The 27,404-nt window shown below is 38.7% G+C and overlaps 1 protein-coding gene across 3 annotated transcripts in view; it reads left to right on the plus strand.

The window, feature by feature from the left end:
- trappc9 (trafficking protein particle complex subunit 9) overlaps positions 1-27,404 on the plus strand; it is a 319,159-nt gene that overhangs the window by 195,456 nt on the left and 96,299 nt on the right. For all 3 annotated transcript variants that reach the window (XM_047383974.1, XM_047383972.1, XM_047383973.1), the window contains 2 exons: positions 14,026-14,179; positions 21,686-21,776. In XM_047383974.1, coding sequence (XP_047239930.1) covers positions 14,026-14,179; positions 21,686-21,776 — 245 coding nt within the window. The remainder of the gene's footprint in view (positions 1-14,025; positions 14,180-21,685; positions 21,777-27,404) is intronic.

Below are 27,404 nucleotides of genomic sequence, written 5' to 3' on the forward strand. Positions count from 1 at the left end.
GCAGAGCTGCATGGATCTCCAGCCTCAAGCTCCTGCACGTGAGCTAAAAATAACTTGCCTTCTTAAAACTACACGCTTGCACATATATATATTCTATATTCTCCTCTCTCTGCTTCTTCCCACTGATACAACACAGCTAGTTTTTCCAACGTGCAGCTTGCGCATAAGAGAAATCTTACACACAGAGCACAACTAGAAAGAAAAATGACAAAACGTTTTCCCTAAAAGGAGCTAAAAGCATTTCGTCTGGATGCACCAGTAACACTGCAGCAATATCTGCTGACTGGAAGGGACTGCTGGAAAAAAAAAATAATTATCACTTTTTTTTTTTCTTTTTTGATTCCTGTTTGTAATGCTGGTGTCTGTGTAATCAAATTTTCTTTGTGTCTGCTCACCTCTGAGCTGTTTGAAGCACGGAGGGGCCAGATGAGTTTTGCGGACCTGGCCGTTATAATGACTCATGGCTCTGCAGTGATCCGATGAAAGCGGCCCCCTATGCTTTAATGTGATTATCATGTACTTTTGGTCTGAGGCAACACAGCATTTAATTAGGAAGGGGTCATTTTGCTATGACTGGCTCATCCTAAGCTGGTGTTATTGCTACCATTAAAAGTGGCTTTACTGCTGCAGCGTTTTGCAGAATGGTGATAATTAGCGGGATGGTGTCAGAAGTCACATCCTGTGGACGGGATGACATTTGGCGATAGAGTATTATGTTTTTTTAGATGTGTTTGGATAAGGAAAATCACCTGAAAGTCTTCCACCCAGATCTTTATTGACCCCAGCTCTCAGCTTGAGAATTTCCTATCATGTTCTTTCCTTTTTAGAAATGTTTTCCACTTTTAAAATTACTTTTCAATTGGTTTTCAGTTTGGATAGTTGCTAAACCTACTGCAAATCATTTTTATTGGGGCTTCAGTTAAAAAATTGTGTTATTTTATATCTGAAATCTACACCTGCTTACACTCGGTTAGTGCTGCCACACAGATGGAAATGTTTACTGTGTAAACTGAGTGTGTATGTTTGAATTGGTTTCAGTGAGTCATTTTATCCTTTGTGAAACGTTCTTGCAGCTTTTAATCAGTGAGATTGAGAACCTTATTTCTCTTACCTCTAATAATTTCTGTGCACAGCATTAATGCAAGCAGCTCTGATGCTTAAATCAAGAATATTGGGATAGGTGATGTTTGTTACTGATAAGCTTACCAATCGAGTAATGAAATTGGCTAGTTTTCCTTTGAACAGCTCTGACCAGTTATCAGCAGTTCAAATGCTGAAAAGTCAGACATTTTTTTTTCACGCTCTTTAAATCTTTCAAAACAAAACAATTCCACATTTTTTTCAGTAAATGTTTGTTATATTTATTGATAAATTAGTGCTTATTTTACGTAAATACGCGTGCGCTTCTTCTGGTCCTTACATAGGAAATTGCTATCAGCCAAAAATTGAAATTGGCAGACCTCAGTGGTAACAAGAAATCAGTACTGGTCAGTAAATGAGAAAAATCTTCCTTTTCCTTCTGTTCCTTTTTCAGGAAATATCCCATCTGTGCAACTGTTCACTTTCCATTAAACCTCCACCTGATTGTCTCTCTGAAACAAAAGTCTGAATGGTGTTAAGATCTTTAAAATATAATGAGGATAACACTTAAATAATCATATTTTGACCTTTTAGTACCTGCAGAAAGTGTGCTTTGGATTTGATTGACTTTGAGCCTTCTAGCAAACCAAAAACCTTATACTGAACAAGGATTTTCATTATGTAACACATTTGAAATGATGACCTGTTGTTTTACTAAACAGTCTGTTGTTAAATATATTTTTGACTATATAAATTTGTCAAGAGTGAGCTGAATAACATCAGATATAATATCTTTGAAAATATGTATTTTAAAGGCAGGATTTTGTTGACACTAACCACAAATTTCGGTAACATTTTTTTTCTTGTTCATTGAAAATACTTTCTGTTTAGACTTCTAACTCACCTGAGTGTGCATTTTAATGCCCATCATTCTGTAAAAGTATCTAGTCAGTCATTTTCTATACCGCTTCTTCCATAGTGGGTCGCGGGGAGCTGGTGCCTATCTCCAGCAGTCTATGGGCGGGAGGCGGGGTACACCCTGGACAGATCGCCAGTTGATCGCAGGGCAACACACAAACAACCACCCCGAGAGAACATGCAAACTCCATGCAGAAAGACCGCCGGCTGGGAATCGAACCCAGGACCTTCTTGCTGCAAGGCAACAGCGCTATCCCATTTTCCCATTGTTCTCTGCTATTATTAACCAGTTTTGTACCCACTTTAGTGACAGTCTATAAATGCTGAGGATTTCAGTAAATTCCACATGATCTCATGCTGATGTTTTCTTTATTCATCGAGTCGACAATTGCTGGTTTTAAGATAAGTCAAATCTACATCAGATCATTTATCTACATCTATTCCTACTGCTGCAAAAGTATTTACTGTTTATTACAGTTGTGATAATATTTCTGACATAGATATTCTCTCTAAACTTTGCAGAAGTTTTAAAAAAGGCAGGCATATTGAGCAGAATTTCAGTTTTGCTCTTTCTGTATCAAGCTTGGTTTGTTCTGTGACAGGCAGTCAAAAGGCACTGTTATGCAGCATTTTATTTTACATTTATTCAGTCAAACTGTATTAAAAAAAGGCTTTGGAAATGTCCTGTTCGGACAAGCATTGCTTGACAAAGCCAACATAACATCACAGAACATGGATGAACCCATCACTGTGTGCTGTTTGGCATACTTTCAGCCACAATACACCTCTGCTCTGCCTCTTTTGGCGCCGAGAGCCCTATTCATTGTGAGTCATCAAAATACCGAGGCACATACAGACAAGAAAAGTAAACCAGAAAAAAAATATGTTGCTCGTGAAAAAAAACAAAAACATTAGGACTGTGTGAACATTCACCGACTAAAATATACTGGGACAAATGACCCCTCTATTCATATTGATGAGTGTGGCTGATATGATGTGCTTCTAAAGCTGAGGGAAGTTGTGCAGGGCTAAACCGATAAACACATGTGGGATAGAACTTATTTGCATTTCAATCTAAATGTAAGTTTCTTTTTTACTTATGTCTACTATAATAGGTGAAATATTTTCTTCAAGCTTAGTTTCCAATTCCATGTATTATCTTTGATGCTCCTTACAGTCCTGCAGTCTCTTATGCCTTATTTCCTTGCATGGTTCTAGCACTGCACAGCTCCACTCCGCTCTAGCTTGTACTCGGCATGAAACCTGTTGTGTTTCCCATTGCAGTCACTGTCAGGTGCTGTGCAAAGTTAAATAAACACTGACCGTTACACATCATGTCCTCTTAAACAGTGAGGTTGTGGAGTCCAAACCATCCTCCTGTCCACAACTTGCAAGACAATAAATGGCATGCATTCGAACCACCACCATGGCTTTTGGTTAGTCCAATGTGGTCCTTAATGTTTTTGTAGTCATTCTTGAGGTTTTTTTTTTTTAGCTTTTCCCAGCACTGTGATGTACAGTAAAATTCGTGGCTTGTCATTCTCTCTGCTACCTTGGGGAACACCTTCTCATTTCGGCCTTGTTCAGCCCTGATGGGACGCGCTGATGAGTAGGGAACAAGAAAGCCAGTAATGATCTGGAGAAGCCAGTAATGGAAATGGTTGCAAAATGGGCTGAGTGGAGTGAAGCCAGCCAAAGAAGAGCCCATAGAGAAGGGCATTCATTTGGACATTCACAAACATTATCAGGTTTAACACATTAAAGCAGATCCTGTTAATTTACTGCTGTAACAAATCATTTTATTAGTGCTAGCAATATGTATTTACAAAATGTTTCTAACCTAAATGTTTTCAAAACATAATTAATTTATTAATGAATATATAAACAAATAACTACCTGATTTTCTCTTATAATAATATAATTTATCATAAGCACCTACTTGACTATCCCACATAAACTCTCTGTGTTCTCTAGGCAGTACAGAAAAGCAAGACTGTATACTATCAGTGGGGTAGTAGGGAAGTGGAGCAATGAGATGACATAAACTACTGTTTATACAGAAACAGTTTCCTCAGTGTCAAGATTTCAGCAAATATGTTAATCACTGGATACCTTAGTAAATGTTATAATTCAGTTTTTAAAAACATTTTCAGCTACACAAAACTTTTTATCTAGTTTGGTTATTACTCTTATGTAACAACAGACCTTAGCTAAAGGACTTCATAAAAATTATATTTAAGCTATTTTAACCTTTGGTACTATTAGTAATGACATTTGAAATTGCTGTTATGTAACCAACATGTTATGTAACTGCCATGGAAGTATGAAGAAGCTCATCCATCTTCATCTTTACATTGATGCCGACGTCATGGTTTTGAATGATTAACTTCAGGGTGCTTTGTAGGAATTATATGTTCTTTGTATTAAGGACATACATTTGTACAACTGCACTTTGTTTCGTCATGGCTAAGACTGTAAACTTGGCTAAATATTTATAGGTTTACATATTTACCAGACCTAATAAAATAAATTTATCTTTCCCAGCCTCTAATCTCATTTCCATCCAACATTAATCTAAATGGCATGAAAACACACAACAGATATCACCATGTCATAAATTAATGTTAAGTCAAAATGGAAAAGCTTGTATGAAAAAAACGTCCAACCTTGCTATTTCTGTAGGAATTAAGATGAAAAGTAGCAGCCAGGTGCTTCTGATCAAATGAACTTTATTAATACATTAACAGCAAATTTGTACACCTCTATGACAGCAGTTGTTTCAGGCATTTGCACTACCTAGAGAGAACGAAACCAGTATTGACCTCAGAAAATGAACTGTTGCTGACCATCAATCTGGGAACGGTTACAAGGCAATTTCCAAATAATTTGAAGTCTATCATTCTACAGAGAGAAAGATTATTCTCTTGGCGAAAACATTTAGGTTAGCTGGCAATCTTTTAAGAAGTGGATGTTGAGCCATGTTCTGTGCTACATCTTACACTCTACAGGCTTCGGTTTACATATTAAATTGTTAAAGCTCATAATTAGATAAGCCTAAACAAGTATTGCTTTTTTGGGAAGAGTAGCCAGGAAGAATCCCCTTTGTGTAAAAAGAATGTGCCATCATAAATTAAGTCTGCAAAGTTTCATTTGAATGAACCACAAGACTTCTGGAACCACGTCCTTTGAAGAGATTAAACCAAAGGAGAGACGTTTGGCCATAAAATACTGGCTGGCATCTCTATCATGTAGACCTGATTGGTGGGTTGCTGTGTAAATAGTTTCCTTCTGGAAAATTCTCCTCTCTCCACAGCGCTATGCTGGAGCTCTGACAGAGTGACCATCGGATTCTTTTTCATCTTTCTGACTAAACATGGTGGTAGAGGGGTGATGATTTGGGCTGGTTTTACATTCACAGAAACTGGGCAGTTTGCAGTTAGTGAGTAACCATGATATCCACTGTATACCAAAGAGTCGAATGGGAGTGAAATGCAAGACCATCCATCTGACAGCCAAAGCTTGGTCAAAGCTGCACCATCCAGGCAGTAAAGCAATGTTACACTGACAAGTGGGTCCAAATTAATCCACAACAAAGTAACTGATGAACCCATGCAAAAAAGTTTATTTCACCAGTTTTTCTACACAAGGACATGTCTTTGTTAGATAAATAAACAATATTAGAACCTGGTTAAGATCAGATAATTTTTATTATGTCCTGATATTTAAAACCCTGGAACAAACGATGTTTCTGTACTTTGTAGACATAAAGTCTGGTGGAAACAATATCAACTTAGCATTAGTAGAAGCATTAGTAGAAAAAATAAGTTTTACATATCTGCACAGAAGTGGTATTGTTGTCATTGCCTGCTCTAATACTACCATTAAAAGTGTAAATATAGACGTGACTGTCTTCCTTTTAGTACTTACTTCTCTGAAGACGAGCGGCTTTATGCCTTGCTAGAATGTATCCATAGGATGTCGGCATTGTTGCAACATGGTATTTTTAGGCTTGGTGTGTAATGTGTGCTTTTTGAAGATGACTGAATGAAATGCAGCACCCATTTGAAGATGGGACCTCAGTCAGTGACATAAGCCTAGTGCCACTAATCTTCAAAGGCAGATGTATTGAGTGGGGAAAAGCAAGAAGCAGAAGCTTTCCATTTTTTGTCTGCTACATGTTTTGAAGCCTTAATTGTTATTTAATTTGTGCTGTGGCTTTGTTGTAAAGGCTGCGAAATGCTAATTGCATTGCCTTTTCTCCTCCTTGTCACTTTGATGTATGCATGTCTGGATTCATCCAGATTTTTTCCTCTTTTGTAATTTCATTTAAGATTTGCAGAACTGTAAATGCGACAGGTGAGGTCTCAGATCATGCAGCATGATACCTTTGCTGAAGAAGATAAAGGCAGTCTTTTCAATGTCACATACAGGGGTTGGACGATGAAACTGAAACACCTGGTTTCAGACCACAATAATTTATTAGTATGGTGTAGGGCCTCCTTTTGCGGCCAATACAGCATCAATTAATCTTGGGAATGACATATACAAGTCCTGCACAGTGGTCAGAAGGATTTTAAGCCATTCTTCTTGCAGGATAGTGGCCAGGTCACTACGTGATACTGGTGGAGGAAAATGTTTCCTGACTCGCTCCTCCAAAACACCCCAAAGTGGCTCAATAATATTTAGATCTGGTGACTGTGCAGGCCATGGGAGATGTTCAACTTCACTTTCATGTTCATCAAACCAATCTTTCACAAGTCTTGCTGTGTGTATTGGTGCATTGTCATCCTGATACATGGCACCGCCTTCAGGATACAATGTTTGAACCATTGGATGCACATGGTCCTCAAGAATGGTTTGGTAGTCCTTGGCAGTGACGTGCCCATCTAGCACAAGTATTGGCCCAAGGGAATGCCATGATACGGCAGCCCAAACCATCACTGATCCACCCCCATGCTTCACTCTGGGCATGCAACGGTCTGGGTGGTACGCTTCTTTGGGGCTTCTCCACACCGTAACTCTCCCGGATGTGGGGAAAACAGTAAAGATGGACTCATCAGAGAACAATACATGTTTTACGTTGTCTACAGCCCAAGATTTGCACTCCTTGCACCATTGAAACCGACGTTTGGCATTGGCGTGAGTGACCAAAGGTTTGGCTATGTGGAGCTCCCGACGGACAGTTCTGGTGGAAACTGGAGAGTTGAGGTGCACATTTAATTCTGCCATGATTTGGGGAGCCGTGGTTTTATGTTTTTTGGATACAATCCGGGTTAGCACCCGAAAATCCCTTTCAGACAGCTTCCTCTTGCATCCATAGTTAATCCTGTTGGATGTAGTTCGTCCTTCTTGGTGGTATGCTGACATTACCCTGGATACCGTGGCTCTTGATACATCACAAAGACTTGGTGTCTTGGTCACAGACGTGCACCAACAATTTGTCCTCTTTTGAACTCTGGTATGTCACCCATAATGTTGTGTGTATTTCAATATTTTGAGCAAATCTGTGCTCTTACCCTGCTAATTGAACCTTCACACTCTGCTCTTACTGGTGCAATGTGCAATCAATGAAGACTGGCTACCAGGCTGGTCCAATTTAGCCATGAAACCTCCCACACTAAAATGACAGGTGTTTCAGTTTCATTGTCCAACCCCTGTATATTGCTATATTACATTTACAAGTAATTGTAAGAAAAGGTTAATTCCCTAATATCCAAACCTTCACTTTTTGCCTCCTCCAATGAGCATTTACAGTTCAGAAATTTGAAACACAACACAGATTTGTTGTTTGCTTATGGTTAGATAGTTTTGTATGAAGACACCAAAGACAAGCCAATGTATCAAACCACTCCTCTGGGAGCTTCTGTACCATCTAAACTGAACCCCTGGCATGAAACTAGAGATCAATACATGGGTTCATTGTAGATATGTGCAAATGCAGCCTGATCTCTTTAATAATGCGCTGTGCAATCAACTATCGAAGCTGTGATTTAGCTTAAGAACTGAATTACTGGCTAAGCGAAATGTTCCATTTTTGGGGCGTTTTTCACAAGCCTGCTGTGGAGATGGTTGGCCAGGTAATTTACAGTTCGCTGCTTACCTCAGCATCACATTGTGTCATTTCTCTGAGTTGGGAGATAAAAGAGAATAGGCTGCACTCTTCCTTTCCTCTCATTTGAAGAAAAATGATATGGTTCTTGCTAAGCACTTGAACCACAGCCCATCAGTCATCATAACACTCGCAAGGAATGTCCTGAGCTCCAGGTTGTGTTCCTTAGTATGGCTCCATTTATAGTCATCTGACAGTTTGAACAGTTAAAGCTTAAATATAAAATGCATTGAACCTTAATACACTGACAAACAGCTGTTTGCTAATTAATAGGCTATTTGTTAAGAAACATTCAAATATATCTATTTTTTATTTTTAAATGCAAGTGAAAGTAATTTAAATACAAGTAAACCCTGAAAATTGATCTTGTTTCACTAATCAAATTACATATATCAGCAAAAATGGCTATTGTGATTGTGGGGAAAAGTTAGGGCATCCTACTCCCATTAGCTAGTCTTAACTCCTTTGGCGAAAGTAATATCAGTTAGATCAGGAACCTTTTTGACTCAGAGAACCATGAAAGCAAAATATTTGGAAATGTATTTCAGTAAGAGCCATATACAGGTCCTTCTCAAAATATTAGCATATTGTGATAAAGTTCATTATTTTCCATAATGTCATGATGAAAATTTAACATTCATATATTTTAGATTCATTGCACACTAACTGAAATATTTCAGGTCTTTTAATGTCTTAATACGAATGATTTTGGCATTCAGCTCATGAAAACCCAAAATTCCTATCTCACAAAATTAGCATATCATTAAAAGGGTCTCTAAACGAGCTTTGAACCTAATCATCTGAATCAACGAGCTAACTCTAAACACCTGCAAAAGATTCCTGAGGCCTTTAAAACTCCCAGCCTGGTTCATCACTCAAAACCCCAATCATGGGTAAGACTGCCGACCTGACTGCTGTCCAGAAGGCCACTATTGACACCCTCAAGCAAGAGGGTAAGACACAGAAAGAAATTTCTGAACGAATAGGCTGTTCCCAGAGTGCTGTATCAAGGCACCTCAGTGGGAAGTCTGTGGGAAGGAAAACGTGTGGCAGAAAACGCTGCACAACGAGAAGAGGTGACCGGACCCTGAGAAAGATTGTGGAGAAGGGCCGATTCCAGACCTTGGGGGACCTGCGGAAGTAGTGGACTGAGTCTGGAGTAGAAACATCCAGAGCCACCGTGCACAGGCATGTGCAGGAAATGGGCTACAGGTGCCGCATTCCCCAGGTCAAGCCACTTTTGAACCAGAAACAGCGGCAGAAGCACCTGACCTGGGCTACAGAGAAGCAGCACTGGACTGTTTCTCAGTGGTCCAAAGTACCTTTTTCGGATGAAAGCAAATTCTGCATGTCATTCGGAAGTCAAGGTGCCAGAGTCTGGAGGAAGACTGGGGAGAAGGAAATGCCAAAATGCCAGAAGTCCAGTGTCAAGTACCCACAGTCAGTGATGGTCTGGGGTGCCGTGTCAGCTGCTGGTGTTGGTCCACTGTGTTTTATCAAGGGCAGGGTCAATGCAGCTAGCTATCAGGAGATTTTGGAGCACTTCATGCTTCCATCTGCTGAAAAGCTTTATGGAGATAAAGATTTCATTTTTCAGCACGACCTGGCACCTGCTCACAGTGCCAAAACCACTGGTAAATGGTTTACTGACCATGGTATCACTGTGCTCAATTGGCCTGCCAACTCTCCTGACCTGAACCCCATAGAGAATCTGTGGGATATTGTGAAGAGAACGTTGAGAGACTCAAGACCCAACACTCTGGATGAGCTAAAGGCTGCTATCGAAGCATCCTGGGCCTCCATAAGACCTCAGCAGTGCCACAGGCTGATTGCCTCCATGCCACGCCGCATTGAAGCAGTCATTTCTGCCAAAGGATTCCCGACCAAGTATTGAGTGCATAACTGTACATGATTATTTGAAGGTTGATGTTTTTTGTATTAAAAACACTTTTCTTTTATTGGTCGGATGAAATATGCTAATTTTGTGAGATAGGAATTTTGGGTTTTCATGAGCTGTATGCCATAATCATCCGTATTAAGACAATAAAAGACCTGAAATATTTCAGTTAGTGTGTAATGAATCTAAAATATATGAATGTTAAGTTTTCATCATGACATTATGGAAAATAATTAACTTTCTCACAATATGCTAATATTTTGAGAAGGACCTGTAATACATTTTAAGACTGAATTCAACTAAATGTGAGTATAATAAGGCTCTGAATTTATTCTTTTAAATCAGGGAAAGAGAACCTTTTTTGACTCAGAGTTATTTAAAATTTAAATAATGTTGTTATAATACCATTAATGCGACTTCTGGTGCTGCATGGATTTGCTGATGGCTTTGTGGTCTGGTTGGTACTTGGTGAGGTTGAGCTTCATGCAAGCGTTGAGGCTTTCATCCGTTAAACGTGATCGTAGGTTGGACTTGATCTTTTTAAGATGTGAGAATGACTGCTCACATGCAGACGTAGATCCAAACATGGTCAACACAGCAATACTCACACGCTGCAGTGTGTGGTATGTGACAGGAGGTGCGTTCCAAGTTTTGATAATCAGCTGGTCTTCAGGTTGAAGATTTTTAATTTCTGTCCACATGTGCTTGCTCGCCAACTCCGCTTTCTGTCGTGTGATTCTTTCCAAATCTTAATTCATTGACTTGAACTTATTCACCCACAGGTCTGAGGCCTTCAGGTCAGCCACTTCTGCTTCAAAATCTTTGACGGAGACACCAGGAATGTAACTCAGGTCGGCTGTGTTTAGTGAACACTCGTTTGGATGGGTGATGAACTTAAAAAGACGAGTGTGCTCACGAAATTCTCCAAAGCGTGCATTGAACGACTGTAGGAGACTGGATGTGCTAGAAGGTGGAGATCAAAGTTTTGAGTGGGCTCCCTTGCTGTGCATGCATCTTTAAATTGTCTCGGTTTTTCAAAATGTTGTAAACGACCTGTTTCAAGAGCTCCAGCTTGTTTATGCCAAATATGTTTTATGTTGTGGTGTCCAAATAATTCAGTTTTAGACTCATCTGGGCAAAGAAACATTGTTGCAGAAGTCCTGGTGTTTGTCTACAATCTGCTTGGCATAGTAAGTACAACCTTTTGCGGTCTCTTTCTGATTTTAGAGGCATGCACCTTCATATTAACAGTAGCAAAGGTTTTCTTTAGTCCCTGTAATAACAGTATAGGCATTTTGGAGACTTCTTTTAGCATCTTGTAGGTGGACCGTGCTTGAATGGCCAGTCCTGCGCATGTTGAGTGTTGTCTTGAATGTCCTCTACCTGTAGACGGTAGAATGTCCAATTTAAAATGTGTTCGAGAAGCGCCTTAGCAGCCTCATAAGCTGCTTCAATCTTCTTTCTGAAGGCCTCAAGCTGCTCTTTCAGACCCACCATGGTGTTCACTCGCACAGGCAGCAGCACACCAAACTAAATGTCTGAGGTTTATACAGGGCAAGCTCTTTTAAAATGGTGATGTTCTAACAGTTATTTCGGAATAAATATGGGGATGTTCTGATTTATTCCTCACCAGAATTTACAGGCGTTTTTTTAATTTACATTTTACAGAAATTTTAATATGTATTTTCCACAGTTTGTATTGTTTATTTATATTACTCACATTTTGCATTATTGGTGAAACTTGTCTTAAATGTACTTATGTTTAAAAATATTAGAAAACCACAGGCTGTGGTAGTGTGTACAATTTTTCCACGACTGTGTGTGGCAAATAAGAGTGTGACAGCAGCTTTATGTTCTGCGACTGGGGGAGTGATCCCTGTGGATTGGTTTTTCCTTCTATCAGCTCCCACCAGTTGGATATCTGAGGGATTTGGAGGCCAGATGAAGAACTCAGAGCCTTTCACACACTGCCCTGCTAAAGTTAGAGTCAGCACTATAGGGAATTAGGGTGAGTGGTAAGTGACAGGGTGATAACATAAGTTCCATGTGAAGGCCAAAATCCAGGTTTGCATAGTAGATAATTTAGATTAGACAGGATGAGTAACATTACTCAGTTAACCTGTCGGCATTCATGGTAATGATCAATGGCTGGATCGTCCGTCTGTCCGTCCATCCTTCCTTCCTTCCTTCCTTTCTTCCTTCCTTTCTTTAAGCATTTGATGAGCAGTCTATCAATCAGAGTGAGCCTGGTTCCCAATTTGTCCATCATAGAATAAACAGATCTACACACAGTCCAACAGTAGGTCCAACAAATAATAGCATCCTTGAATGAAGGGCCCACATGCTGTAATGTCATTTTAATGAGCATACTTAGATGAAACCTCAGTGTAGTATGAGTTTATGTAACCTTAGGCACAGAACAGTCTGGCTTTTGTTAATATATAACTTAGCAACACCAGCAGTTTAGAAGCAGAGACCCAAACCTAGAGCTGTTTGTTCAGACTAGATGAATAATTTATGGCTATGTCTCAGCCCACAAGGCAGCTGGAACTGGATGTCATTAAACAGGGAAGATTGGAGGGTACAGAAATGTTGGTTTAGTTTGACGTGTTGTTTAACTAAATATATTCTGGTTCTGCATGATAGTTTTCTCTGTATGTTGCATCACTGCATTATTGTTATTATAACTCAAATTTTTTTCTTTTTCTTGGATTTTCAAAAACAGGTTTTGGTTCTTACCTTATAATAAAAAGCACTGAAACTTTCCAATTTAATACAGTTTACATTTATATTAATGTTTATTCTGTATTATTTTGAGTTCCAGTAAAAACACTTCAGTGTGTTCCATTTACCTTTAAAGTCAAACCTCTAAACGTGGAGTAATGGTGTTCCAGTTGCATATTGAGAAACCAGTGGGATTAGTGAAGTGTTGTGCTCACAAGGTCAATAAAGGGCCATGCTGACAATCACTGTGCCAAACCTCATATGCCCCTTTTCCACCGGCTCTTTTATGGCTTTGCGGCTCCTTTCGGTCTTGTGTACTCGGCACGGAACTCGTGTTTCCATTGACCCACTAACTGCTGGAGCAATGGCTTGAAGTCCTGCCTCCATCCATCAGTGTAGTGCACTGTGGTGCTATTGTTGCATTAAAATAATCTGCGTGAAAAATAATAAAGAAATAGAAAATGTTGTAATGTTTGTATTATTCTATATACAGGAATGTCACATATGTTTTTTTATCTATAAAATAATCCACTGGGATAATTATCTAGAACACAGTCCAGCCAGACCTTTATCAGCCTAACATGGTCAGGGTTTCATTAAGTATAGAAATAAAATATATAAAGCAAAACAAGATAGTGACAACAAAAAGTAACTTGAAGTAGCAACATATTGTAAGTTTTACTCTCTTCATCCCAATATACATGAACTATAAAAAACAGGGGTGGATCATAAGCAGCCCAGAGACTCAGTATACATGACAGAAAGAACCCAATGTTCACATTTTGCCCTCATAAACACAGTTTTTAACACACTAACATACATGGAAAGATAGCAAACAGCATGACAGCAGCTTAACTTTGATTTATTATGTGTTTTAGCTACAGATTTTAATGTTTTACTGTTATCTGCTTTGGAAATAGCTAATTTAAATTCAATAATTGACATTTTACAAGGACAGACCAATTTGGATGCCAATATCACTGGATTGATGCCTTTAATTGAATACGATTTTGTGTGTTTTGTATCACTCTTACTAAAAGTTTGACTTTGATACTACAGGAGAAACAAGCAGAGGTACTTCCTTTGACTGAGGAAGATTTTTAATGGTTTCTCACAAGGTTAACGATAGTGTATGCAGTTATTAATTGACATGACCTTAGATATTTAAATTTTAACACTAAAAAATGATCAGAGATAAAACTAGCTAAAGAATCTCTGCTGCTATAATCTAGAAATTGGAATAAATGTTTATAAATTCAGTCTTATATCAGTATTTTTCTCTAATCTGCTGTTACAGGATGGCCATCCAGGTTGACAAGTTTGACTTTGATAGTTTGCCCCAGCTGGACCAGGAGACCGCTCGCTTCAGTAACCCCAAACAGCTGGAGGAGGAGCGACAGCATGCCCAAGGCTGCCAGATCAACAGCAAGCTGGACATCAGTTGGAGCATAATATCCTTACAAATGTTACTGGTTAGATAGGCAGTATAGTGGTATAACAGTGGCTGTCCTCAAGAAAGTTATAACCCTCAGTACCTTCACAAGATCGTATAAATTTTGCCAATATTATAGCTATGGAATGTTGATTGTTGACATCGAGTCCAGAGATATTGCACATCTGTCTCAGTTATCTGGAGGCCTTCTGGTCAGCAGGGAACCCATTTGCCTGAACTGACAGATGGAAAACCACGTGTCCAAAGGTTATTTTGCTTTCAGACTCCTTTTTTTAGTGCGCTATTGTAATGCAGTTTTAGGTCCATTCTAAATGGGTTTTTGATTAGTAAACATCTCATGCTTGGAAACAACCAGGAATTTTCCCCACTCCACAGGTGCCGAGACTATTTTGGTCCAACACAACTTTAAACCTTGAATAACTCTTGGTATAAATCTAAGCTACTTCCCATAGCAGCTTGTAAAAGTTAGGAAACACCCATTTTTCTATTTGTTCCCAGAGAATTATGTATCAATTGTTAGCTAATTACTCCAGTACTTTTAGGAGCTAATAGTGCCTTGGTCACAGAGTGCTAGTTGAAAGGTCTTCTAACATCTAAATGCGTCTGTCCATTCAAACAAGCAGCAGTGCTTATGCTTTTGTGTCTCCGGCTGCCTTCTTCAACTATTGAACTGGTTATGTCGAGAGGTTCCTGACTCAGGCCTACTGATGCTCTCGTACTTTGAAAGCTAAATTGTTGTTTGATTCAGATTTTCTTTTTGTGTGATTTGAGTAGATCATCTTAAGTGTCACATCTCTTTCATCCCCTAAATGGCTATAAAAATACCTTCTTTAAAGTCAAAATTATTATTTTTTTCTTTTGAAAGTGTTCTCATCAAGCACTCCTAAACGGAATTGAAATAGGGATAGTTTTATCCGAGGGGTATTTGTTTTTTCTGTGTGTCTTCTCTCACAAACTGAAATTTTTGTAGGAAACATAAAAACCATCTGCTTCATAAAATCAGTTTTACTTTAATAAATCTTCATTAAGTCCATATGTTTCAGTTACCTTCCTAGCACCCTGCCAACCACGCTCTGGCGTATTACTGACTATGTATTGCCAGCTTGGTGCATTTTTTTTTCCTCTTGATGAAATTCTACTTCTACAATGTGATAAACCTTTTCTGAAAGGCAAGAAATCTAAGAATGTTTTTGCTTTCTTTGCAGAACCACTAAAATGTTGTTCAGTCAGAATAATATTCACATATTCAGACACTGTAAACATGTCCAACTCCACTCAGCTACAGCAGGTGTGGTGAGAGTTCTGATTGTGGTTTACATACTCAGTTTGAGAAATCATCCATAGTGCCTCATCCCAGCTGGTTTCTACGCGGCCGCAATGAGGCAATGGTTCTCAGCCAGAGAAAATTGGATTTCTCCCTCCAGAGAAGTCCCCCAAGTGTCTTATTCATGACTAATGGTAGTATACAGCAGGGGCCGGATGGACAGATGGAACCCTCATCTGCAGTAATGCGGCACTATTCCGGTCTGTTGTAGTGAAGAATGGTCTGAACCGAAAAAGCACAAAGGTCTTTATTTACATCGGTCTACACTCCAATCCTCAACTTTTATCATGAGACCCGTATCATGACCAAATGCACAAGGTAGTCAAATCCCCCTGGAGGTTTGCTGGACACGTCCTACTGGAAAGGGACCCTGGGGCATACCCTGAACTTGCTGGATGTTCTGTAAATATCTTGGCCTGGAAATGCCTTGCAATGCTCCTGAATTAACTAAACAGTTGCCCTGGGCAGAAGAATGTCTGGTTCGCCTGGTTCTTCCTTGACTTGTTACATCCACGACTTAATCATGGTTGGATAGATGGATTGATCCATTGATTGATTTGGCCAATAATCAAAATCGTTGCTATCACTTAAAAAAGTTCCTTTAACATATTTTCTGCTTTGCATCCTTTCTTTCGTTTCTTTCACCTGCTTTCTTGAGGGTCATCATAGCAGACCATCTACTTTGTATCCGTAACATCATCCCGTTACACTGACCCTGTGCATATATTCTTCCCCTACATTTTGAAGTTTTTTTCTGTGTTCTTCTTCCTTGAGATCTCCTCAAATCCCATCCTCTGTCCAATATATCCAGTACTCTTACTTTTGACAAGTCCAGCCATCTCAGCTTTGTCTCTCCAAATTTGTTTCCAAACATCTTGACCTAATCTAGTCAATTTGCTTACTGCCAATAACTAGTTTAACATCTAAAGCATTAAACCCTTCCTGCACGCTCTTCTTAAATTGTCTTATACACTGCTTGCTGCTTTGGCTATTAACCTTAGGTAAGTAACTCTACTCCTCCTCATTAATTTACTTGATGCACCTTCATTTACATGACTGTATTCTACACTTAACATCCTCTTGGATCTAAAAACATCTACTGCCAATGTCCCACTGTTAGATAACACAGGTTCCAATAGATTATGTCTCCATTGATTGCTGAGAGAGACCTACAAAGTATTCTGCGGCTTTTCTAAACTTACATAAGACTCCCGGATTCTTGCCATAAACGATAAACCACCATTTCACTTTCATGTCTGAGATTTCACAGATGGACAGTTAGTAAACCAGTTTCAGTGGACCAATACCACACATCATATTATCATCAACTCCAGTCATGATGAGGAAATAAGCTGTACATGCAGACATTTATCTGTGTGGAAGGGCAAGTCAGCTGGTTATAATTACTGAAACATTGTAATGTAAATTCTTTACTTCATGACGTGAAAAACATGACAAAAGAGATTTGATTACACTGCGTATCACACACTAGTTTGGCCTTGAACAAAGTAAGTTCTGCTAGAATCCGTCATTTATGAGCTCTCCAACACAATATTACACCTGCTATAGTAATTATTTTCAGCCGAGGTTTGTTCAGAGCAAATAGGTTTGCCGTATGCCGTTCTCTGGCACTAAGAAATATACAAGGGATGAATGAAATGGTATTTATGTGTGTGCATGTTCTCCTTGTGGAGGTCACAGTGTGAAATAACAGCATGATGATCATTCCACTCTCAATAGCTGACCTAAGCAAGTACAAAAAATCAGCTTTACAGTTAGCTATTGTTGAATCTCCTTGTAAAACTGTCAGAGCCAGAATAATACTTGCAGTTTGTCTAAAATACTCCAGTCAGCCAGAAGCAGCAGCAGCATGTAAGCTTGACCTAAGTGAACACCACTGGAGTGTTTGTACTTGTTTCAGAGTCTGTAGATCACCTTCGAGGCACTGTGCTCAGATGTACTCCTTCGGCTGGGTCTATTTGTTTTATTTCTAAACTCAGATGTCTTCCTGTCTGTTAAACCTTCTTGGCTCTTCCACTGCTCTCTGTGTTTGTATGAGCCAGAACTCTTGATTGTAGCACAACTAATGATGTTAAAACCAAGTCTTTTATGTCAGCCCAAAGTAGACAATAAAATATAAAAACCTATCTGCATACTGAAAAACATTTTAAACTGCTCTACTTTCAAACAGCTAAACACATAAACTCTACATAGTTCCTCTGAGGTCTTATAAGTAAAAAAAAGCCTAAAGACTTTCTGTTTATTATCTGTTTATAGCTAATGAAAACATAATATTTAAGATTGTAATATTACATCAGACCAATAAAAACCCATTTTTAATATGGTGGGCTTAATGAAGAAGTATTTTTAATATCTGCTTAAAGGTTTTTTTTGAAAGGTACTTTTAATCTGACAATTGATCATTATCGAAGTGGACTATGACTATAATATTAAAAAGTAGGTTCAGTCATTTGTTGCTTCATCCACTTACCTTTTTTCTTTTGCCTTTTACTGAAATGCGATGGCAAACTTAGTTTTTTTCTCTAATTTGTAATTTTGGTAGAGCAACTCTGGTACTACGCTGGGACAAACTATGGGACAAACTATGATGTAGGGTAGCAACCAGCCATTTGGTGAAAAGTTTTATCGGCCTGCAAACCTGCAAAATAATTCTGCTCTTAAAACTGGCTTTTTCTCTGTTCGGGCAATTCAAATCAAAATATTCATGTGACATTTTGCATTACCAGCACATTCCTCATGAGAAAGTTTGTATTTATTATATATGTTATAGTGTAGAAATGCATTTAAGTTAGGTAACCAAGGTATAAAAGCACTCAAGTCACAAGCCAGAGACAAAACACTCCAATTTAACTTCATAATCTATTAGGGATAGGTTAAAAAGAACCTTAGTAAATTAGGGTTATTTTTCATTGTTCTAGTTATTTTCAAATGTAATTCTAATGGACACAAAATTGCCTTAAAAATGCTTAAATTATGCTTTTTTGAATCTGGAGGAAACCATGCACTAGCAAGCAGGACTGTAATGACACATTCAACTATCAGGAAAACAATGTAAGGTTCACAAGAAAAAGACTTTTGCAATATTTCTGGTAAATTGCAAAGTGTTTGTGTGAGAAAGAGAGCAGTCACAATAAACTATGTTTTGCTGTTTTAAAAGCTAAGATGACATTTCAAAGTGTCTTTAGCATCTTTGTACAGCATTACATGCTGTAAACATCTGTTTTGTGTGCATTCTATGAGAAAGTAGATCTTTATCTTTAGCTCTCAGAATCTCTGTGGTTCCTCTGACTTTGTTTTTAAAAGCAACATTAATATAGATTAAGGCAGACGTTGGACAAAATATAAATTTTTTTAGCTTCCTATCATCCTTATACCATTTAAGCTAGTTTAGCTAAAAACCATCTAATTCCGCTCAACCTTTTTTATTGTACAGTTATTTGTACAATTCTAATTTCTGAAATAAAAAATAAACTGTTATTGGAGACCGTTCCAGGGAGTATTCCACCTCTCCCCCACTGACCAGTTGAGACAGTGGAGAGCCATCCCGTGGCTCTGCAAGTGTTACTATAGAATACAGCGACTGTAGAAAATGAATGGAGGGATGATGTTGAACAATGCAAATCAGAACAGAATATCGATCTTCACTGGTGTGTAAATCAGACACCTAGGACTCAGACCACATATAGCGGCCTAGTCCTCGATGCGGCCGTCCCAGGTTCGAGTCCCGGACCCGGCGACCTTTGTCGAATGTCTCGCCCTCTTTCTTTGCCCCTCTTTCCTGTCCACCTACTGTCAAAAAATGATAAATAAAGGCCTCTAGTGTCAAAACATATTTTAAATGTTTATAATATCAGCGAGTAAAACTCGTAGTGCTTATTGAGCTCAGATGCAGGTGCAAATTGTAACATGTGATTTATTCATGAGTCAGTCCTTTAGACTTTGGAAAGAGTCCAGAAGAAGAAATACCGTCCAGCACAGTCCCTTCTGTTTGTCCACATCGGCTCTCGTCTTTCTCTCTTTTCCTCACTGCACACATTGTACTCTCTCCTTAAAGGTTAATAGACACGGGTTTGCTCCGGGTCCTTCATGCCTAACCTATTATTAAATGTCAGCTGTGTCAATGATCAGCGCTGTCCTTATCATCACGCATTATCTGGGTAATTGCTCTCTGACAGCCGAATTTGTTTTGATGCAGTATTCATCCATTGATAGCCTCCTCTGCGATCAGTTTAATAGTGTGTTTATTGCAACATACTCCCTCTGTGATGTTGACATCTACATGAATGCTCCATGTAAAGGCTACCCGTTGAATACCACTAATTTTATACTAACATTTACATTTATAGCATTTTAGTAATGTATTGATTTATTGGCATCTTTAATGGCTTGTATAAGTAAATGTAAGGATTAGTATCATAGCATGCAAATTACTTAAACTGCTCGCATACATCGTCGTTGACGCACCAAATGTAAATCATTTCCTACATGGAAGTGTTAGGCAGAAGGGGGGTTGATTATTTCAAAAGGCAAGACATTTGGTGATCAAATGCTATAGTCATGGTTGTGGTTTATAGTCCTATTGATTAAGTCAGCATTTAAGAAATGTTGAGGTCTTCCATGATTGAAACTACAACATGAAAATGAGAAATCAGTGCTTGTGTCATGCTTCAGAAAAAGGTTCTTGAGATACATAGAACCTACATGGTTCCTCTTCTTAGCTTATGTTACATTACCTGCTGATTACTCTCAGTAACCCTGGATCTACCCATAGCATCTATAGATAACTAGTAAGATGACAATTAAACAATGTGCTATGAACTGAAACATACTGGCTTTGCATGGCTTTTCAGGGGAATCCCTGCTAAGAAATGCATTTCAGTTTTCACTGAAGACAAAGTAAAGGTTTAATTGCCCACAAGGCCCCAGCAGTTGAAGACTGCAGAAAAAAACACTACATAAAAAAGTGTCGTATACATTTTACACCTTGCAAAGGTTTTCTTTCCTTTGAATTTGTTCACATTCTGTCACATCAGAACAACAAAGTTAAATGTATTTTGCAATGCTTTTTGGTCATAGATCCACACACACTAGTGTATATTTATAAAGTCATTGTAGAATTATACATGGCTCTCTGAATATTTTACGGAAGCAATCTGACAAGTATCTCATGCATTCCTGGTCAACCCCTGTGCCAATACTTTTACTGCATTTAATTTCAGTGTCTAAGAGTGTGTCTCTATCAGCTTTGCCCATCTACTCTAACCCTCACCCTAACCCTAACCAGTTAATACCTAACCCTAACAATAACTCAATTCATACCCTAGTCCTAAACCTAACCCCTGTCCCAAGAACGGAATTTGAAAAAGTGAGGACCAGGAAAATGTCCTCACTTCGTCAAAATGTCCTCACTTTGCGATAAAAATACAAAAAATGGTTCTCACTCAGCAACAAGTACAAGAACACACACACACACACACACACACACACACACACACACACACACACACAGGACTGTGCATGTAGATCAAAAAGTTCAATTTTGGTCTCATCTGACCAGATCACCTATTTCCACATGTGTCCCATAAATGATTTGTGGAAAACAGGACTTTTAATGGCTTTCTTTTGATAGGGGCTATCTTCTTGCCTCTCTTACTTTTAGACCTAACTTGTGGAGTGCATGTCTAAAATAACTAAAAGAACCAAGGTGCTCCTGGCTGTTTCAACTACTAGATTTTATTTGGAGTGTCAGATTCAAAGAAGGGCTGTATACAAATGCTCGCCACACAATTTGAAAAACCATGCATCCGTTTCCTTCTAAAATTATGCATTACTTTGTGTTGGTTGATTACATAATACGTAAAGAACATACGTTTAGTTTTGTGCTGAGCAAGTTAGTAAAAAAGTATTAATACTTTTTCATGTTACTGTTTATTACCAGTAATAACCACATGCCTTTAGCTTTGTATTTATCATTAAAGTTTCAGAATGTTTTCTGTGCGTAAACCAAGTTTTGTTACAGTTTTACACTGTTATTCATTTATTTTTAACACATTGTTCTGTATAAAAACATCAAATAATCGTAGAGCATTGATTGCTACATTTAGTAATTGCTAACAACCACAAATAGCTTTTCATGCATTTGCCCTTAATAATAGCCACCCATCTCTACAGCGACGTGGAGAGGCCAGTGTGGAGGGAGCCCTCAACCAGCTGGTCCTGGAGCACCTACAGCTCGCTCCTTTGCAGTGGGGTAAGTCTCTCAGAAATTTCTCTGTTAGGTGGTGTCAGTGAAATACGAGCAAATGTTCTGCGTCCATTTCTTTACGTGTCAATTAGCAGCCAAACCATGTTTTTATCTGTGTTTATAATTGGCTCGGGGCTATTTTGGAGAAGTGTAAACAGCAGCTTTGGGAACGTGTGAATCACTGAGGACTCACAGAAAGGAGTCCTCTTTGTTCGCACCATCTGTGACCATCGTCTGAAATCGCTTTTGATTTATTGCAAGTGTTTGTTTTTTGAGATCGCCGTCCTCTCCTTGGTTACTGCCAGCATTTAGATTTGTCATTCGGGGCTGCCCTGCTTTGGCAAAAACACGAAAAAAAGCAATCTGAGAAATGAACGGATCATGTGTCCAAATGATGGAAAAAGGATAAGGCACAAATAGGGCACAAAACGCCTTTGATGCTGTTGACTAGCGATGAACCAATCAGAATTTTTTGCTGCTTTCCAGATCCCCGGCATCTGCAGGGTGAAGCTGTTTGTAAAGTTTTGACCTACCAATACCAGTTAATGAGAGCTTCAATGTAACAACATAGCTTTTTTTATAGTTCCTGGCATGAAAGATCAACAGTTGTTTATTTTAGATTTATGTTTATTTTATCATAGGCGATGACACACTTTGTACACGAGAGAGCAGACACTAATATTCTAAAATGAACAAAATAATTACAAAGTTGACATTTTAAATGGTCTTTAGCAATTACATCATTTATATACTTATAGCAGCTAGTAAAAAACAGTCTCCTTTTTTACTCCTAGTAAATGTCGACTCCTACCTTGACTGGGAGATTTAGTGCCATCATTTCCAAATCTAGCATGTTCTGTTACAGACAGGCTGAAAGCTCAAACGAGTAGAACACAGAACCCTTGCCAACCTCCATTTAGCTCCCCGATATCTACTGAAATTCTTGCTTTCTCTCAACAACTCACTGATAGTGAAAATGTGTGAGTTTTCTTCAGTCAGTAACAACTTCCATAATAAACACAGATGTTAGCACAAAAAGATCAGATCTTTTTGAGTTTCTGACCGGCCCATCACCAACTAGCGCTTGAGCTAAAAATCATCCATTTCCGGTTACCGGCTGATTTATCGGTGCATCTCCACTGTTGACACAAGCTTTATGTGTAATGCTGTTCTAGCTGAGTGCAGGGATTTGCAGCGGCTGTTTCCTGAGGTCGTTATTTTCGGCCTGTAAAAGGAGATGTGCATTGAGTTGTAAGGAATTGTTGATTGCAAGCCCATTAATTCGCTTCAGCCCATTAGGATGCCTTTATTAATGTTGCCAAGACCATCACAAGCTCCATTATGAGTACAGTTCAATCATTTCTCCCTTGTGAGAAATTGTTAGTCCAATGGATGCTTTTAAAGCTGCTGTTGCTCTGTGAGACTTACTCTGACAGAGCTCCTGTGGACAGATTTCTAAGGTTTATCTGATGTTTCTGACAATTTTCTTTTCTAGTTTCTTTTGCTACGGATTGGGATGTCACAGTTCTTTAAATTGGTCTATAATAACACTCAAACAGTTTACTAGTGGAATGATTGAGTCTGACCACAGCAGCTTTTAAAAGAATCTTTGCCTATCAAAAGTGTTTCAACAAATTTGTCCATCCAAGGCAGCCAGTGTCCATGTTTTAAAATCAAATCTGACCAATAAATAATGTAGATATTTTAAAAATAGGTGTAACACCTGGTCTGTGTTTGGTGTTGACAAGCAGGGCTGTTTATAAAATATCTTTTTAGGAAGACTTTTCTGAGCTATGTACCTAAAAATATATAAGACTCAAGGTTGATCAGGGTGATATGCATAACTAAACATGTAGGTCTGAGGTCTGACATAAATTATTGACAGGAGTGCAAGCTGCCTTCTTCATACACAAGTTGAACTAGAGCACTGGAAGAGCACATGCTGTGAACAATTATTTTTCGCTAATGGAAATCCTGTATTGCACTCTGCTATATGAAGCTGCCAAGTCCATGGTAAATTTAGAGTGTCTCTTTCCTACTCAGGCTTATTTAAAGCAATATCTAGCTGCTTTAAATTCTTTAGATTTTAACTCCAGCGTTCTTTGGGCAAGAGACGAGGTAGGCGCCAGTCCCATCCTAGGGAAACACACAGGACAAATAACCACATTCATATTTTCAAATCATTAAAAAGAAGTATAAAATTAATCGGGATGCCCAGCCATCATGTCATTCAAGGAGGAGACAGGTTCTCTGTCCATGAGATGAACATGTTTTGGTGTGAAATGTGCCTGCCAACCCCAGGACAATGCAAAATCTTATGTCTTAAATTGTATTTTAATAAATGTTGGGAATGCTGTGCTTTATTGCCATTGTATTGCTGACAGTTACCTCCTCAGCATGTTTACAACTTGTGCGGCAGCCTATTAACGACACATACATTTATATCAGGTTTGTTGAAGAAGGACAATTTGAAAACATGCACGATGGTAGGCCCTAATAATCCCAGGGAGGAAACAAAACACCTCTGACTTTTTCAGATTTTGTTGTGTTATAACCACAAATATCAATGTATTTGATCAAGCTTTTGTTTGACAGGCCACCGCAAAGTAGTGAAAAAGTTTAAAGGAAATAATTTCTCTCGCTGGGATTTTCCACTGAACGATTCCAAATTCAGGTATAAAGTTTATTGTTTTAAAACCCTCATACTGTTATTTTACGTATGACTTCGCAGACATTAAAAAACTCACACATTTTCTGAAAAATGTTTTTCAATTGTTTAGAGGACTTTTGCCAAGCCAACTCTCGCATATTATTTTGTTGATATGACTAATCTGGGTTTCTTGAACAAGTGTTTTACTCCCTTTTACACGATATTTCCACTGAAAGAGAGGCTGTATTGGATGCTGCAGCTTCCTCTCTGTCTATGCTGTATGACCTGCTCTGCACCCGGCGCTCAGCTGTTGGAGTGGAGGAGAAGAGCAGCCAAGACACCACTCAATAAATTTTATGATATTCAAAGGAAAAAAGGCTATGTAGAAGGCTATGAAGAGTTTTATGTAGTAACATGCTAATAGTAGCCTAACACCTCATCAATTTCTCCTGTTGTAAATATAGTTTGCTGGTGCAAAGACCGCTGCTGTATGTGTCAAGTCAGATATGTATTCATATACTTATGACTATTCTGTAAAAACTCACTTATACTAAAACCTGTCAGGTCCAGAATGTCATTGTTGCTTGAGGTAAGCACAACACAGTCACACTAATGTAGACTATGTATTACTGCTGAAATGCAGTTTACTTCACTTTAAAGCTACTTAGTAATCAACATGTACACAGCATTGATTGTTATCAGGAATCAGACTGGAGTGCAAGGTGGTGGCGCTGGAGTAGAATGCACAACCATTGCCTTGGTACTTGACGCGATTGTCATGGGTTTAAGTCCTGGCCCGCTGACATTTCCCGCGTGTCTTTCCTCTCTCTCCACCCCAATTCCTGTCTGCTCACTTTTGGAAAATTAAGAAAAATGAAGGCCACTAGTGCTGCAAAAAGAAAAAAAAATACAACAACATTCAGAGTGAGATGTTGTTTTGTCTTTTTTAATATGTTGTTTTATTGTTTCTCCCTTTACTTCTGCTGAGTTCGTTTATTTTTTTGTTTATCAAAACAAAAACTCTGCAACAGCTAATTTGTTGTCTGGGACAGTCTTTTCTTATTCGTTGGCAACTCTATATGACATATTTACATATTACCATACTAATAAATAGTTTAGCTCTTGAAGAATGAGCTGACAACTCTTAAGGCTCATACAGAGTCGGTTGCACTGTGAGTGGCACAGACACCATGCACTGTCCGCAGATGTTTGAGATTTCATAGTGCAGCGTACCAATTTCCTACGTTTCTTGAGACAAATTCCTACATTTCCCTTACTTTCTGTCATGGGGTCATTGGACGAGGAGGAAGAGTGCAGAGAGTGGCAGTGATACTGTGAATCCTCGCGACTGATGGCTCAGAGCAGTGTGCCACATATAAAACTGTTTGATGTGGAGCAGTTTATTATGTGACACCATGGCGGACATCCGCTTTCAGTAAGCGTTCAGTCCGCCTTGAGTACGTGCGAACGTCCACAGAGTCAGGTACACCAGACCCTGTGGGAGTCTTTAGTCATCAAACATAAAGACAAATTCCGGACGAGCCCCCGTTTTCACTAAACCCCTCATTGTATGAAAAGGTCAGACACAAGAACCACAGACTTAACGTGGACTGTGTTTTAGTCAAAACAGTTCTGACACATTTTGTATACCACACAAAATTGTGTTTCCTGAAGTGTGGAGGAAAAGGACATGAAAGGCTTTGCTAGATTATTGCAAAGCCTGATATTACAAAACAGGACCTCTTTCATGGGCTCGCCTTACAATCCACTCACACAAATGCAGAGACTCAGGCCTATAACAGGACACTCAAACATGTTAACCTTTCTTTACGTTTTAACTTTTAAAATATGGCTTGTTTATGTAGAGGAAATCTGCTGGTGAAAGAATAAAAAGTATTACTTAAATCAATGAAACTGCTTAAAATGGAAATCCAAATAAAAATGTATCTAATAAATAATTGTCCAATTAAATAATTGTTGGCAACAAACTTTGTTGAAGCAAAGTATTTGATGAGCAAAGAGCATGCTTCTTTCTCATTCAGACATGTTTTGCCTCAGGGTGGATTTAAAAGAAAGATGCTCTGACATCTCTGTCTGGGATCAGCCAATTATGCAGCATGAGAAACTTGATGCCACGTGATTTGTCTCTGTAGAAACCCGAATGAATATTTAATCCCTCAGCTCCCACTTTTTGGGAACACGGAGAGTTCCATAGCCTGTTTTATGGCTTTGTGTTTGTTTACGAGCTCATTATTATTGCAGAATCTAAGAAAACAAGAGGCCATTAGTAAAAAATGGTACCTTGAAGGAATCACCCCGACACTCACTCATCAGTGAGGCTGAAATAAAACCAGATCGTGTATGATGAGATTCTGTGCAGAGTTACAAAGGATTAAAGCAAGTATTTTTTTTTGTTATCGCTTTATCCTATTGATCAGAGAATATTTGTTCAAAACATTGATACACAGAAAAGTGTCTTAGTTTGTAACAGTTCTGTTCAGAATTCTACCAAAGTTCATCAGTGATTAAAGCTTTTATTATTCTTTTGAACTGTTCTTTTTCCAGGGTCGAAAGATTACAAGAAATACAACTTCAGCTAATTAAAAAAACAAAAGTTCAGTGCAAATGTTTGAATGTATATCTGACTTTTTGCACGGGGTCAAAATATCCAGGCTTAAATGTTTGCCTACGCCCTCACTAAATTAACTTACACCTTGACCACAATCGTTTTTGCCATCACCAAGCTTCGGCCATAATTTTGCAGAATTTGGAGAGTTCAGTGAATTTGGTTGGTTTACATAGATCTGTCTTTTAAGCAAAGTGCACAGGTTTTTCAGTTTTCATGTGCACTTGAGACTCCTGTCCGTTTGGAACGACCAGATGTGTCCAAGGATGACCTATTTAGCCGTTGATTGCAAGTGAACTTAAATAATCTTGAAGTAGTCGTCCTTCAGAGTTATTCAATCCACTTTGTCATAATCCTC

The sequence above is a fragment of the Girardinichthys multiradiatus genome, chromosome 13 (genome assembly GCF_021462225.1).
Source record: "Girardinichthys multiradiatus isolate DD_20200921_A chromosome 13, DD_fGirMul_XY1, whole genome shotgun sequence".
In the NCBI taxonomy this organism is placed as follows: domain Eukaryota; kingdom Metazoa; phylum Chordata; class Actinopteri; order Cyprinodontiformes; family Goodeidae; genus Girardinichthys; species Girardinichthys multiradiatus.